The sequence below is a fragment of the Pundamilia nyererei genome, unplaced genomic scaffold (assembly GCF_000239375.1).
Source record: "Pundamilia nyererei isolate P.nyererei 1_Seehausen unplaced genomic scaffold, PunNye1.0 scaffold00016, whole genome shotgun sequence".
NCBI classification, from domain to species: domain Eukaryota; kingdom Metazoa; phylum Chordata; class Actinopteri; order Cichliformes; family Cichlidae; genus Pundamilia; species Pundamilia nyererei.
Window position 1 is genome coordinate 817,755 of NW_005187417.1, and position 14,147 is coordinate 831,901.

The 14,147-nt window shown below is 42.3% G+C and overlaps 1 protein-coding gene across 2 annotated transcripts in view; it reads left to right on the plus strand.

Moving 5' to 3' along the window:
- Positions 1 to 14,147, plus strand: part of shroom3 (shroom family member 3) — a 74,878-nt gene that overhangs the window by 59,080 nt on the left and 1,651 nt on the right. For both annotated transcript variants that reach the window (XM_005725493.1, XM_005725495.1), the window contains 14 exons: positions 84 to 223; positions 308 to 457; positions 545 to 1,020; positions 1,146 to 1,373; positions 1,503 to 1,701; positions 1,816 to 2,119; positions 4,882 to 4,958; positions 7,603 to 7,688; positions 7,819 to 8,536; positions 8,645 to 8,873; positions 9,729 to 9,874; positions 12,513 to 12,612; positions 12,799 to 12,964; positions 13,252 to 13,373. In XM_005725493.1, coding sequence (XP_005725550.1) covers positions 84 to 223; positions 308 to 457; positions 545 to 1,020; positions 1,146 to 1,373; positions 1,503 to 1,701; positions 1,816 to 2,119; positions 4,882 to 4,958; positions 7,603 to 7,688; positions 7,819 to 8,536; positions 8,645 to 8,873; positions 9,729 to 9,874; positions 12,513 to 12,612; positions 12,799 to 12,964; positions 13,252 to 13,373 — 3,141 coding nt within the window. The remainder of the gene's footprint in view (positions 1 to 83; positions 224 to 307; positions 458 to 544; positions 1,021 to 1,145; positions 1,374 to 1,502; positions 1,702 to 1,815; positions 2,120 to 4,881; positions 4,959 to 7,602; positions 7,689 to 7,818; positions 8,537 to 8,644; positions 8,874 to 9,728; positions 9,875 to 12,512; positions 12,613 to 12,798; positions 12,965 to 13,251; positions 13,374 to 14,147) is intronic.

A 14,147-nucleotide genomic window follows, 5' to 3' on the forward strand; every position in this document is an offset into this window, starting at 1 on the left:
AAAATATTTCTTCTGATGATCTCAGAAGTGAAAAGGCTTCCTTATGCTTAGCTTCTTTCAATACTTTATGCTTCCTTATTCAGAATCAGATCACAGACAAAGGCCGCAGCGCTCCTTGTGGAACAGAGGACCTCAGAAACATGCTGGAGAGAAGCACCAAGGGCATCAAAGTCCAAAGGACTCCAAGCTACAGAGGAGGCAGCAGTGAGCATATGAAACACAGGTAGAGTGATTCTGAAAATACAGATGAGTATATAACTAACTACTGGTCTAAAAAGTGTTGGTTAAATTTCTGTGTGATGTTCAGAACTCCAACAGATCCAGTTTCAGCCCTGCAGAGGAGTCGCAGCAGCTTCCATCTAGATGGATCCAAGGAGGAGGACAGCAGCAAGAACTTGCCCTGGAGACAGGAAATCCAAGAGATCATGGCCCCAATGCAGGACACATCCACAAACAGGTCCTTTAACAAGTCATCACAATGGCACATCCAACATCCAACAGCTCAGTGTGATGATCCTGATCCAAGAAATGTCTCTCCAAACAGATCTTACAGGGACTCCTTGAAAGACGCCCAGTCTAAGGTCCTACGATCCACCTCCTTCAGACGGAGGGACCTCACCTCATCGGGCAGTGCCCAGCCTGCTCCAGCTCCTCCTTCTGGCTCCTCCTCTGGCAGCCAGCAGCCTCCACCCGTCCCTCCCAAATACCACTCACTGGAGAAAAAAGGCCCCACGACCATGCCAAAGCCACGGGGCATTGTCATCACGCCACAGTCACAACCTCTGGTCACTTCCGCTCACACACCCAAGGAGAGGCACTTGGTTACTCCCGATGTTCGAGGCTCTAGCCCACCACCCCTCCCCAGCGTCCCACCCGTTGGACAGCCTCCTTCACGGCGGATTTGTGGCCGCAAGCGTTTGACGGCAGACCAGAAGAAGCGCTCATACTCAGAACCAGAGAACATGAATGAGGTTGGGATTTCTGACCCAGAGACCATGTCCTTATTCCGGCGTGGAGGAGGTAAGATTTCCAATTTTTAAAAGCAAACTCCTTTTGCCTTTGTGTGGTAAACAAATTATTCAAATGATTCCAGTTTAGTTACTTTGCTGGAAATGCTGAAATCCATTTTTTTCTTTCTCTTCCAGAAACCAGTGTGGCAGACCGTCGGAAGGTGTTTGAACCTGCTGCAGGTTCTGTTGGGAGTGGAGCTTCTCAGAATGCCATATCAAGGCCCGACCTGCGACAAGTGCAGCAAGAAGCTCTCGCTAAGTACATAGAGAGGAAGAGAGGCGTGAGGAAAGATGAGGGAGGACAGAGGAGCATCTCGAGGCCTCGCAGTGCTTATTTTCAGCCTGAAAATGTTAACCATGCAGGTGGGTGCAGGTGCCTGGTAAAGTATCCAGGCAGAAAGGTGGAGCAGTGAGGTTTGATACATGGATAAATGAAAGGTTTAAGTGAGAGGTATAAGGCAAATCACTTTTCCTCCTTTCCTTTGTCTTCAGCCTCCTCCTGTTACTCAGACTCCCTCAGCCTCTCCTCCGCTTCCAGCCTGCTCTCCCTCCAAGACCCATGTCCAGCTTCTCCTCAGGGGGAGAAGCACCCCAACTCAACTCTTCTTCCTGACCTGCGGAGCCACCAGTCTAACTTTTTCTACCCAGGCAGGGTCACCACACCGAAGCCACCAGCTCACCCACCATCAAGGTATGCAAGAACAGGCCCCAGCTGAATCTAATTCTCTTAGTAGCATTGTTTAGGACACTTTGGTGGCTCCCGATTTTATAAAACGTTAAATCTTCTCCTGCTTTCTTCTCTTAGCACGCCTTCTGGCTCAACTCTTGATCAGATCTACCAGGATCTTGTTCCTGAAGCAGAGCTCAGGAGACACAGCCAGTCATCCATCAGAGAGCCGAGCCTGGGCCGTGAACAGCAAGTTGCAGAGCCTCAAGTCAACCGGGGACTGTCTAAGCAGCTCAATGTTGCTCTGCAGAAGGCTGGGTCAGTTCACAAAACAGGGAAGTCAGCCTCAGCTGAGAATCTCCTGGAGCGATCCGAGGACACGCGAGCCCCCCCTCAGCACTTTCGCTCTCGTTCATCCCCCATCATGGAGAGACTAAATGAGGTAACGCTCTGCTCCGCTGCGGTGCTCACAGCGGTTATTGTCGTGAATGTAGAGGCAAGAAATCATTCTTTCAGGCAGACAAGGAAAAAGCAGCCAATCTCGTGCCAGCACACCAGCTTCTAGTTCAGATAGCCTTCTACTCATCCATTTGCCAAATCTCACATAGGAAGCTGCAGCGCATCTACAAGCCACCTCCACCCTACCTCCTCCTCTTCATGAGCTATCTGTCGTATCTGCTTCCTGCTCGGTTCTGTATGGGAGGTCTTCCTTTCCTTTCTTTATGCCTTCCCTGTTTATTTATATGGTGGTCCTTAATTAACTATAATGAACATATAATAAATAAAATTACAGTAATAAGTACATCTAAAAAAATTATCATTTTAGAGATTGATTGTCATTTCTGTAATAGGAAGGATCTTGCAGTTATATGCTAATAACATTGGGACTTTAGAAATAACAAATAACACAGCATCTCACCTTTTCCAGCTTTTTCCCATCACTCTGTCGATCATGCCGACCATCAAGCGTCAGGTTAAAAAGATCAGAAGATGCACATCAAGCGCCCTGCATGCAGCCACCAGCTGTGACATCACAATAAAACAAAGTTTTATTTTCAAACTTCAAGATTCAAAAGGCAGCAGCTGCCAACTTAACCCATTGTGAGATAGTGATTTGAAAATGTAGTGGAAGGATAATTAAACTGTAAGTGAAGTGTTGAAGGTCCATATGTCAAACATTATATTAATCCAATATGTCAAAATAGAAATAATAATATTTCCCAAACAGGAGTGAAACTGTCTGTTAATTTTGGTTACATAACTATTAGGAAACAGAGAAACAAAGCCATTTTTACTTAGAATTGTTTAAGTCAATGTTTGCAGATGATACAAATAATATAGCTATAATCAGCGTCTGTCCTAGAGAGGTTTTTGTGTTCCAGCGACTCAGAGAGCACGCTATAATCCAAATATAAAAAAGGGTTTGGGAAAACAAGCAGCTCAGCCTTTGCCAACAGAGACTTCAGCGTCATGTGACCCAGCCCGGTGCTGCAGAAGCCAATGAAACAGGAATGCATTACTTTGTAATGTAAACTGAGTATTTCTGCAGCTTACTTTTAGATTGTCACAGTGAAAGATAAGATAATTCACGCCGCGATAATAAAACACTGCAGTGTTTTGGTGTCTGATAAACCTTCATGAGTCTGTCACTTCGTTCCCTTCCTCCACTTTGGCCTAAAGAGGCATTCATGGACCTGTTTGTATTTCCACTTATTTGATCACATTTGCACCAGAGTCACACAGGAAATAGCCCAAATCCTCAGGGTTTCCTGTGAGGTGCCAGTGAGCCGGGATGGTGACTGGGCGCTGTCTGATGCAGATGATAAGAAACACAAACACACACACACGTGCTTACATGCATCTTAAAGGAATGCTGTAACGGATAAATTCATCCTTTATCTCCTTCAGTAATCAGACCTGCCCGTGTCACATAAACATCATTACAGCTCAGTCCAAGTTGAGGGTTTGAGTTAAATTTACCTCTTTTTTTCCAGAAATCTTTTAATGACAGCCAAAGGCTGGATCTGAAATGTAACATCTTCTAATTACTGAAGCTAGAGGCTAAAATGCAACCTAACCCTAAATCCTGCCTTTAAGTGGTGGATGTTAAGGGGTTAAATTTAAGAACTTTATGTTCCCGGATCGTTGCCGAAACATGCCAAAGGAGAGTTTACAGGTCAAACTCGGCTTGCTGGAGAGACATCAGTGCATGTGGTCTTAATGTGTGATAAGGTCTGTGGTCAGACTTGTGATCGCTGATGGCGCTGTCTGGGTTTTTCAAACAGCTCAGAGACACAGGAACAGGAGTATTTAGTGTTTCTTGCTAGTCTTGATTTATAAAGCCCAAGAGCTCAAAGAATGGCGTTAAACATGAGAGAAACCCCTTGATTCAGATAAGGATAATTCTACTGTACACACACTGTGATTTATAAGAACAGAATGATTTCATTAAAGTAAATAAAGTGATTACACATTACACCTGGTTACTGCGACTGCAGTAATCAGTTTTGTAACTAAACCATGGCAGACTCGATGACATTTCCATGCTTTTCAGAATTCTTTATTACACACGTTTGCTGTTCACAGCAGCTTCCAGCCACCAGCCGAACACACATCACCAACAACAACACCTGACAGGACTCTTTCTGCCAGTGATGCGTGATTGCAGATGCCGCTCGGGTGCCTCCGCCTCTCCTGCAGTGGCACCGCAGACCATGCCACAAGTTTATTATTATTATTATTATTATTCAGCAACCAGATCAAGGCAGAACCCTTTAATTTATCATCTCCATCTGCATCTAAACCTGGATAATCATAGAAAGAAATTGCAGAAAGCATCTTCTGGAATTTTAATGTCTTAAGTTCCACCAGGTCACCAGGGGCCTGCTTTAAGGTTAGGTTTTACCCACGTAGAAACTAGAAAATTTCATTTTTGCTTTTTTGCTTTTGCATTCTCTGTTTTCAAATATTTCCATTTGGGTGACCCTAAAAGTGGAAAAATCTATAATATATAAAAGGTTGTTTTGACATTAAGGTGCCAGTGACTCCTTGGATATCAAGAAGTAAAACTGACTTCTTGTACTTGACCTTAATGTGCCAAGGGTTTTTAGAGGTTATAAGCTTTGATTTGGCTAAACATACATACATTAATATGTATGAAACTACAAGAAATTGATTATTCCACTTTCTCTCTTTGTGTTTCAGGACTTCCTTCCAGACGATGTCCGGATGTTTGGCGTCTTCATCTCAGAACATGAACGCTGTGCTCTGGCTGCCGACAGGTACGCCGCGTTTCTATGACCACCATGTCTGGGTTTCACCTGGTGGGTTCTTCTGGTCCTTCATTACTATCTTCCTGTCATATGACCATCAAGGATCCATAACTTTATTTACAAGTACAGCACCGTGCAAGTGATTTCTTGGTCCTCATACAGCCCAGTGTGAGCTCAAGTGGGTCAGACAATCAGTAAAACAAAAGCATAATAACCTAACTTTGCTTGTAAATGAGTAAAAAGAATTCTGCTATTTGAAGTGTCTGAAAGTTTAATCAGTCTTCATTGATGCATAATCAACAAAAGTTAAGATCCTGAACGTCTCTCTGCAGAGCCTTTTCTCTGGCGATTCGTTCAGTTTAGTAGATAAGGTTTAAAATGTGACTAAGGACTGGGGGATCGTGGGAATTCAGGTTCATTGCTGAATGCGGTATTTTAGCTCTCTTCCATAAAAGGCTGTGGACTCTCAGACTGTGCTTGCTTTAGGCTCTTTGCTATTTTAAAATCATCTTGTGCCCAGCTGTTGGCATCACGGAGAGAAGGACACATTTAGGGGGAGAAAGAAGGAAAGGAGGACTGGATATAAAGGATATAAGGGATTGGGGGTGATGGAGGCACAGGGGCAACAGCTAAACGAGACACAGAGCTAAAGGAGAAGGTGAAAGGAGATATGGGTGAAAGGAGGAACAGATGACATGCAAGAGTTGAAAAGGATGAATACGGAAGGTGGTGGTAAGAAGGAAAGAAGAGGAGCAACTGAGAACCAGTAAAAGTAAAAAAAAAAAGAGGAAGGAGGGTATAAGAAGGTTTTACAGCTTTACTTCTTCTGTTCTTTAGAAATGAAACTCCAGGCAGCTTTCTGAAAAGCTTTTAGAGAAAAAGAAGGGAGTATCTGTTGTATGAAATGAGAACAGGCAAGGGGAGGTATAGTATTTAAAGTTGAGAGGAGGGAAGAAAGGGTATAAAGTTACAAAATGAGGCAGAAGATTGGCCTTCTCGGAGTTCAGGGTGGAGAAAGAAAGAGAAGAAGGAGTTAAATAAGGGAGGAATGAGGAGTTTTTAAGAAGCAGGAAAAACTCCCTGGCACTGAGAGGGAAAAATAAACAGAATACCAACTCTTGTCTGCAGGGATTTATTAGTTACAGACATTTAAATATGTTTGTCCTTAAAATGTGAAGGTGAAAAGTCAATCTGAGGAATTCTGAGTGTGTGTTTACACAGATCAGTCTGGTGTCTGGATATAACCAGGAACATGAGGGCAGTAATCCAGATAACTGAGCACAAACAGCTGATAAGATCAAAAGTAGTTTAGATCACAGTTAGGACACTGGATGTTAGGAACAACTAAAGGTCAAGAGCACTTTATTTAAACCTGAAAACAACACTTTGCATATATTTTATATTACTTTATGGATTGACAGCCAGTAACATCTCCTAAAGCAGCAGTACTAGTTTCCATCCATTTGTCTTGTGGTTATCTGGGGTCACAGTTCCAGCCAGCTAAGCGAGTTATTTCAGGTCAACTCGAGGCGTTTTTAGGCCAGTGTGATATATAGTCTCTCCAGCATGTTCTCAGTCTAAGCCAGGACTCTCCTACCAGTTAAAAGTGCCTGGAAAACCTCCAATTGAAGACGCCCAAGAGGCATCCTGATCACATACCCACATACATGCTTTAAGAAAACATGAAACACACACAAGTCAATACTCTGACCAGCTGCCAGAAACAATGTTGCAGCTATAAACCACTGCAGACCGAGAAGAATTTTCTCTAATGATCTTCAGTCGACCTGGAACTTTAATTAAAGTCGATTACTTTATGTCTGCACGAAGTTTTGTCAAATTAAAAAACCCACTAATGCAAATTCCGTGAATCCAACATCAGTGAGTTTGGCATCCAGTTTTCATAATAATCTATGGTTTACTCTCTGGGGAATAGGAATGACATAAAATGATAAAATAATAATTAAATCATGAGATCATCCATGCAATGCTTTTCTACCACTTACCTGTGTCTGGGTCGCAGAGTCTGCCTCTGCGACCCAGACTTCTGCAGTCAGAGTTACTTAGACCTCCCTCTCCTGACCCACCTCCTCCAGTTCAACACCAAGGCATTCCCCACCCAGGCAAGAAACATAGTCTCTCACGTTTGCCTCGCTCTTCTGTAGGGTCCTCAATCCCATGTAGGAGGAGTCAAGAAAGCATTGTAGTGAGATGCTGAACCACATCACCAATTCCTTTTGATGTGAAGTAGAAGCATCTTTAGTTGGAATCCCTCCCAAATGACTGCGCTTCTCTTCCTATCTAACAGTGGTCCGAAACACCCTTCAGATGAATCTCATTTCTGCCTTCTGTATCCGCGCTCAACATCCGCAGGTTCCAATATATACACGAAAAGCAAATATATTATCCTGAGGCCACTGAACCGGAAGCTCCGGGCTATACCTAGAAATTCTTTCTATAATGAACAGAATCGATGACGGTCAGTTGACCTACTAGAGCTGAACGCTAACCAGGAGCCACTTATTGTCAGATAATAAGATATCCTATTGCTGTCCAAATTTTAAACCAACAAAATGTGCTTAGTTGTAGATATATTTTCAGTACCACTGTTTTCCTCACTTTCTTTATTCTTTTCTTCATGTTTTCCTTTAAGACCTGCAAACGTCCATGTACCAGAAGGCTTCATCTCTCCATCCCAGAACAGCATGAACACCTCCCAGCCCATAGGACCCTCTACAGGTGAGTGAAATTTAAAAAAAAACCCATTAAAAAGTGTGAAATTTGCAGCCTTTTTAATTATTATTCAATTATGACACACTCCAGGATTCACTGAATTTAACTCACTAGCCTCCTTGTTTTTAAATCCCAGGCTTCTCCCAAACACCGGTCATTCGTAAGGAACGGCAGAGGAACAGCGAGCGCCAGCGTGCCCAAAGCACCTCCACCTTGGCAGCCTCTGTTGGCCTGCCCTACCCATTGTCAACACCCAGGACTCAGGAAAGAGGCAGCGATGAGTGGCAATCAAGCGAGAGGTTGAGCCAGGCCAATCTGGATGGCATCACTTTCCCTGGCATCCAGCAAGTGAGCGTAGGCAGTGGTGAAGAAAGTAACATTTCTGGTGTTGAACGTGAAAAACAGAGTAGACACAGTTTGAGTGACGCCACCCTGTTACAGGACACCGCAAAGCACACTTACAGAGGCAGAGCCTCCAGTTTAGAGATAAGAGGCGGACTTTCTGAAGAAAATGTAAAACCAGGTTCCCCAGTGACACCAACCTCACCTAAAAGGAAGGGTAGCGGAAGCAGCACATCCTCTCCTCTGCCGTTCTCCCATCCGACTGTCCACCTGTCCTCACTGCGAATCTCAGAGACCAGCCTCTTTGGCTCCGTCAGCCAACAGCAACCTCCCAAAACTTCCACAGGCACACCACTGGAGGACTATGATGAGGTCTTCCTCCAAAATCCTGCACCACCTCCTTCTCCACCTTTTTCTCCTCCAATCAGGGAGACAAACATCACTGAGGATTTCCCTCCTCCACCTCCTCCTGTGGAGCTGGAGCTGGAGGCTAAGGAGGAGACAGTGGGAAGGTTTGTTTTACAATATCTGCGTGTTTTATTTGAAATGTCATTACTGTTGTTTTGATTTTTAAAAATTATTTTCTTCTTCCGTTAATTTTCCCATTTCTCCAACTTTAGTTCCACTTCGGAGTTCTCCACCATTTCCACAAGAAAGTCTTCCCCCCAGTTTTTACCAGTCAGCTCTTCTTCTGTGCCCAGTCAACTTCCTTCAATGCAACCCTCCACCATCACTCCAACCACCACATCTGCCACCACAGAGGACAACCTAAGCCTTGAGTACCAGCCGCTGCCCAAAAGGGAGAAGACATCTGAAGAGCTGAGAGTGGAGGCTCTGGCTCAGCAGTTGGTGAGTGTCTGAAGTCAATTTGTATCTTGCTGGAGAGTCTCTGGACTTTGTGTGTGGAGGAATCATCAAATATTTGGGGCTTAGCAGACAGAGAACAGGGGAAATCTACTTCAAGAGTTCCCATTTTTTAATAGGGATGAGATTTCAAGTAAATATACAATTGGACATTTACTAGGAACTGTTTGACTTTTCTTCAAAGATACCAACCTAGACTCCCAAATGACATGGAATAGTTTTGGCAGGCTTGTGATGTGGTAGCTTTACCTGATAAAAAGGGTTTTACAAATGTAAAAAGTTGCATAACTTAATAGCATCAGTGACAACCTCAAACCTAACCCTAGGCAAGCGGAATATGACTCTGTTTTTAAATTGTTCTACAATGGCAATCACAAGACAAAGAAAATAATCTTTCTAACCAACACACACACAAGTCCTCTTCACTTTTCCCTAAAGGGTTAGAGCGGGGATGTCCAACTCATTTCACATTATGGCCCACATAGAGTGCACTTTGATCTTAAGTGGGCCAGAGCAGTTTAACTCCCCTTTTTGTCAGTGTAAAGAAATTTAACTACACTTTTAATCTCTGAGATTTTTTATATAAGAAATACAAGTGCAAAAATTCAACAATGCATCTAAATTTGTCTTTGTCAGAAAATGTTTCTCTTCAGTGTAAAAAGGTACAGCCAGTATTTATTCCTGGGTCTGGAGTTCACTGCACTGTTTATGGTCTTCAACTGCAACTCCTTTCCCCTCTTTTCCAGTGCAATGCTATGACTGATTTTGAACTACAAGAAATTGTTTAATTTTGACTACCTTTCTTTTTGTGCTTAGTTTTTATTCTTTTCTTTTTTCCAGGTGTTGCAGGACCCCTCTCTAGCGCCCCTCTTGGACACGTGGGGAGGTAAATCCACTATAGAGCTATTGGAGGAGATCTTTCCAAACAGCAAACTGATTGGGAAATCACAATGGACCCACAGAGGCAGCAGCCAAGAGGATGACAGGTAAGCAAACCCTTTTATTTCTGGCTGCATTTTCTAATTTGTTCTTCTGGGGAGTGAGTTTGTACAGAATCAGGGTTGAGGGCGGTCGCGCCCTAAAGCAAAGCCTGCTTTATCATCTATTTGACTCTAAATTGGACCCAAGTGTACAAAAAGAAAACCAAACTCTATTAAATTAGACTTGAAACTACCTATCAAGGCCATAAACTCATCAGGAAAGTGTTTACTGAGGTCATAGATCAAAGGAGAAGGAGGCTCAATTTCTAAGAGATGTCTATATAATCTGACAGGCAGAGTAGCTGCCCCCTGCTGGTCATCTAAAAGAATGCAGGTTTAAGGCACTTTCCAGACACAACAGCTGCCTCCCTCTTTGATACAAAGGTCACACTTCTCAGCTAACATGACTCAAGACTCGTCCTTGAGGTCATTCAACTGAGTTTTATCATAAACCAACAATGGATTTCTTATTTCTGAATACTGAGAGGGTCCCACATATGTAAGCTTTTGTTGCATTAGCTGGTTTGACAAAACCTAAAAATCTGATTCATAATGGATCTCACAATGTTGCTTGTTCTCTTTATTTATTTTATTTACTCAGGCTTTCTACTTCAGGATCTGTGCACATCTGCGTAATGACAGCACACTCTAAGTGCTTTGAGTTTTTATAATGTCTTTAATAACCATGTCTTTGATTGGTCACATGCTGTCAAATCATCTATTCACGTGAATGGGCTCCTAGCTAGATTAAGAAAGACTGGGTTGGCATATAAAGTTGATAACCAACTTCATGTGACCACTTAGCCCAATATCGGTGTATGTTAAGCCAATTATGAAAATGGGTATGTAGAACTTGCTTCATAGTACAGCGCGCTGGTGTAACCTTTCTAGTTTGTTTATTGTGTCGGCAGATTCACTCAGAATCATTCCCACTCTGATACATCCACTTACACAGAACAAACAAAGGCTTACAATCAAAGATAGTTGGTTCCAAACAGTTGGATAATTACAAGACTGGAGTGCACTAAACAGTCTGGTGATGCTGTTTAAAGTGCTTTATGTAAGGCAAAACTAAAGGCCTCCACAATGACTCTGTTTATTTAGCCTCAAGAGCAAAATTGCACAGAGTGACTTTTATGGGACTGAAGCACGACACGAACATTTTTGGGGGTAATGGACTTCCTGTAAACCAGCATTTATCACCCTTGCTGTGTATGCTGACAGCCTCCTTCCTCTTATCTGCTGCTGTCAAAGCAAAGGAGGAACATTGGGAGCCTCAGCTGTCCCTGCAAGTCACAGCCTGTGATGTCAGTGACATCTCGAGTGTGTTTTAGTTCGCTGGCGAACGCATTGTTCACAGAAAGAATGAGAAGACAAACAGCCGTCATTGTAGAGGTTGTGCTTTTGAACCTCTTTGATTTTCTCTGCTGCCACACTCCTTGTGAAGTACTCTTAGGGGTCATGAGTGAACCCGGCATCAAATTTATTTCGATTTCTCGAGGTCTTTAACCCTGCTCGAGTGGATGAGGTAACCTGCGGGTTCAAAATCAGCTTCCTTTGCTGACTGAGTGTCAAAGTCAGACAGGTGAGACCAGACAAACCTGATTAACAGCAGCACAGTTTGGACAGCGTTGTCAACCTACATGAGAATTTCTTAAACATCATTACCTGAATGGGATGGTATGTATAGGGGCTAAAAATATATAATTTTAAAACGGACAGTGAGTTAAGTGCAAGGTTTAAAAGGGATTTCACAACTAAGAAAACCAAGCACCTGTTTTTTTTTACTTTTAGTGGACTTGAAAGGACGCCCAAAAAAACTCAAAATGAGTTGTATAGTGGTGTGCTATGACTTACAAATCGATAGTCACCCACTTACCCCCAACCACTTGGGGCAGGGCTGCCCCTCCCTAGCCTGATTTCATCAGAGGAAAAGGAACTTCTTCATTCCTGCTGTCTGGAATCTGGCATTTCCATATTGGTGCAGTTTTACCAAACTGAGGGACTGCATGTGCCTTTTAATGTTATTTAATAACCAGGATGGTCATACAGGTAGAAAAATGAACCTAATGCATGTGACTTTTTAAACTCTGTGAAACAAAGAGTGTGTTCATCGCTATTTACATTTAGAAAGTTCAGAAATCTGCAATATGAAAATACACTTTGACACAGTGCAAAAAATGTACCTAAAATGTGTCTTAATACTGGATTATTATTACTAATGAGTTCACCCAGAGGATGAACTGCTAGAGCTGATGAAGGTGGGGTTTCTTTTGCCTGTTTTATAAACTCTTGCATCTCTCTGATCCAAAAGAGCTCTTCATATTTTATCTGATTATATTGTTTTAATGGAAAGGCCACAAGTAGGAATAAAACAACTTTTTTACATTTTCCATCTAATCAGCCCTTCAGGCTTATTCCTGCAGCAACACTGACACCTAGTGGTACTGTGTTGCTGGCATAACAGACTGTATCTGGTCAGTAAAATAGCTTTTTCTTTAATGTGAGCCTCCACTGCATCAGCCTGGTTTTTAAATCGACCTTGAAAAAGTGTTTCTGTTCTTTCAAATGCTTTAAAATGGATAAAATACAGGGCTGTCACATCAAAAATATCTGTTTTTAAATAGTATTGTCATCTTTGTAGGACCCAGGCTGGCATCTGCGATCCTGCTCAGAGCACGGCGGCAGATCAAAAGAAGGAGCCCAATCTGGATGAAGAAGAGAAGGATCTCAACACCAGGAAGGTAAAATAAAAAATAAAAATAATAATTTCTCGTTAAAATGTGAATAATTAACAGTGTTAAGATATAATGTAGGTGCACAAATCAATAAATCTGTAAATGAGTCTTATTTTTAAATATTTGCCTAAAATCCCAGCAGCAGAAGGTAAAACTGCCAACTGTTTTCACATTTCTCCTGCTGTCCACCAGGTGGAGCTGTGTGAAGCTCTTAGGAGCAGCGTGGTGGCTCTGAAGCGGGAGAAAGAGGCGCTGTGTGAGGAGCAGAAGCATCACAAGGCGCTGGGGGATAGCATCGACACAATGGTGCAGGACCACCTCAAAACCAACGAGAAGGACAAGTACAGCGTGTTCATCGGTATGACATCAGAGTGACGCTGTGACAAAAAGCAGAAATATGTCATTTTCATTACACTTCCACAGCAGATAGGCTTTAAGGACCCCAAGTTTCAGACGTAAGTATTTCTATCTTTAGTGGAAAGAGGCTTAATGACCTTGGAGAATAAATAAACAAATATAAAAAAAATATAATAGGACCTAAAATCGAGCCTTGTGGAACACCGCAGGTAATATGAGCTGCAGACAAGGAAATAGGTTCTTTCTAAAAGGTAAGAAAAATGTCTTTGACCTGTTTGTTGTTTGCAGGTGATCTGGAGAGGATCGTGAACTTGCTGCTGTCTCTGTGCAGCCGGCTGTCAAGGATTGACAGATCTCTGCTCGCTCTGCAGAGAGACGGGCTGTCGCCAGAAGAAGCGGCTGAAGAGAGGGTGAGACATGCAGAGTCCACCTGCCTGCATCACACCTGCAGTTCTGTGATTCAGGCAGTAAAACAAATGGGACAGTAACTAAATTAAATTCATTTTAGGTTTAGTTTTGCCCTTCATACGGTGACAGTTTTCCTCCATATACCTTTAATGTCTTTGGCACATTGACACTTCAGTGTCTGAAGTGTCTTTATACTAAGTGCCTGATAACCAGATCAAGGTTCTTGGGGGTCAAACCATCTCAGACTGAGTTATGTGATTTATTAGAAGTATATGTAGGCATGTGTGAAAAGAATAATAGAGAATTAGATTTGGGGAAATAAATATGGATAAATTCCAGAAGAGGTGAAATGACTAAAATAAAACAGAAAATTAAGTAAGCAAATGGGAAAAGTAACACAAAGCTAAACTGAAACAAGATGGTAAATTTCTGCCAGATTTTATGAATTAATTTCTATATTTATTTACATTTTTGACTATTTTAAATACATATAAATATTTATCAGAATCCTGATATTGTCAGTTTTGGTCCTCTATAGGACCAAAACTGACAGTGAAAGGGACTTTAACTTTTGCACCACACTATCTGCCTCCCTGCTGTTTTCCTTATTATTTGTTTCCCTTTACCTGCATGCTTTCAAATTCAATAGAGTCAAAGGAAGACGGTCCAAATTATATATATAAAAAAAAAGTTTCTTCATTTTTTTGGAAGGTCTGTGAATAATTGTGTTTAATAACCCTGATCTCAATAGTGTGCAGTTCTGCTGTATGACTTAA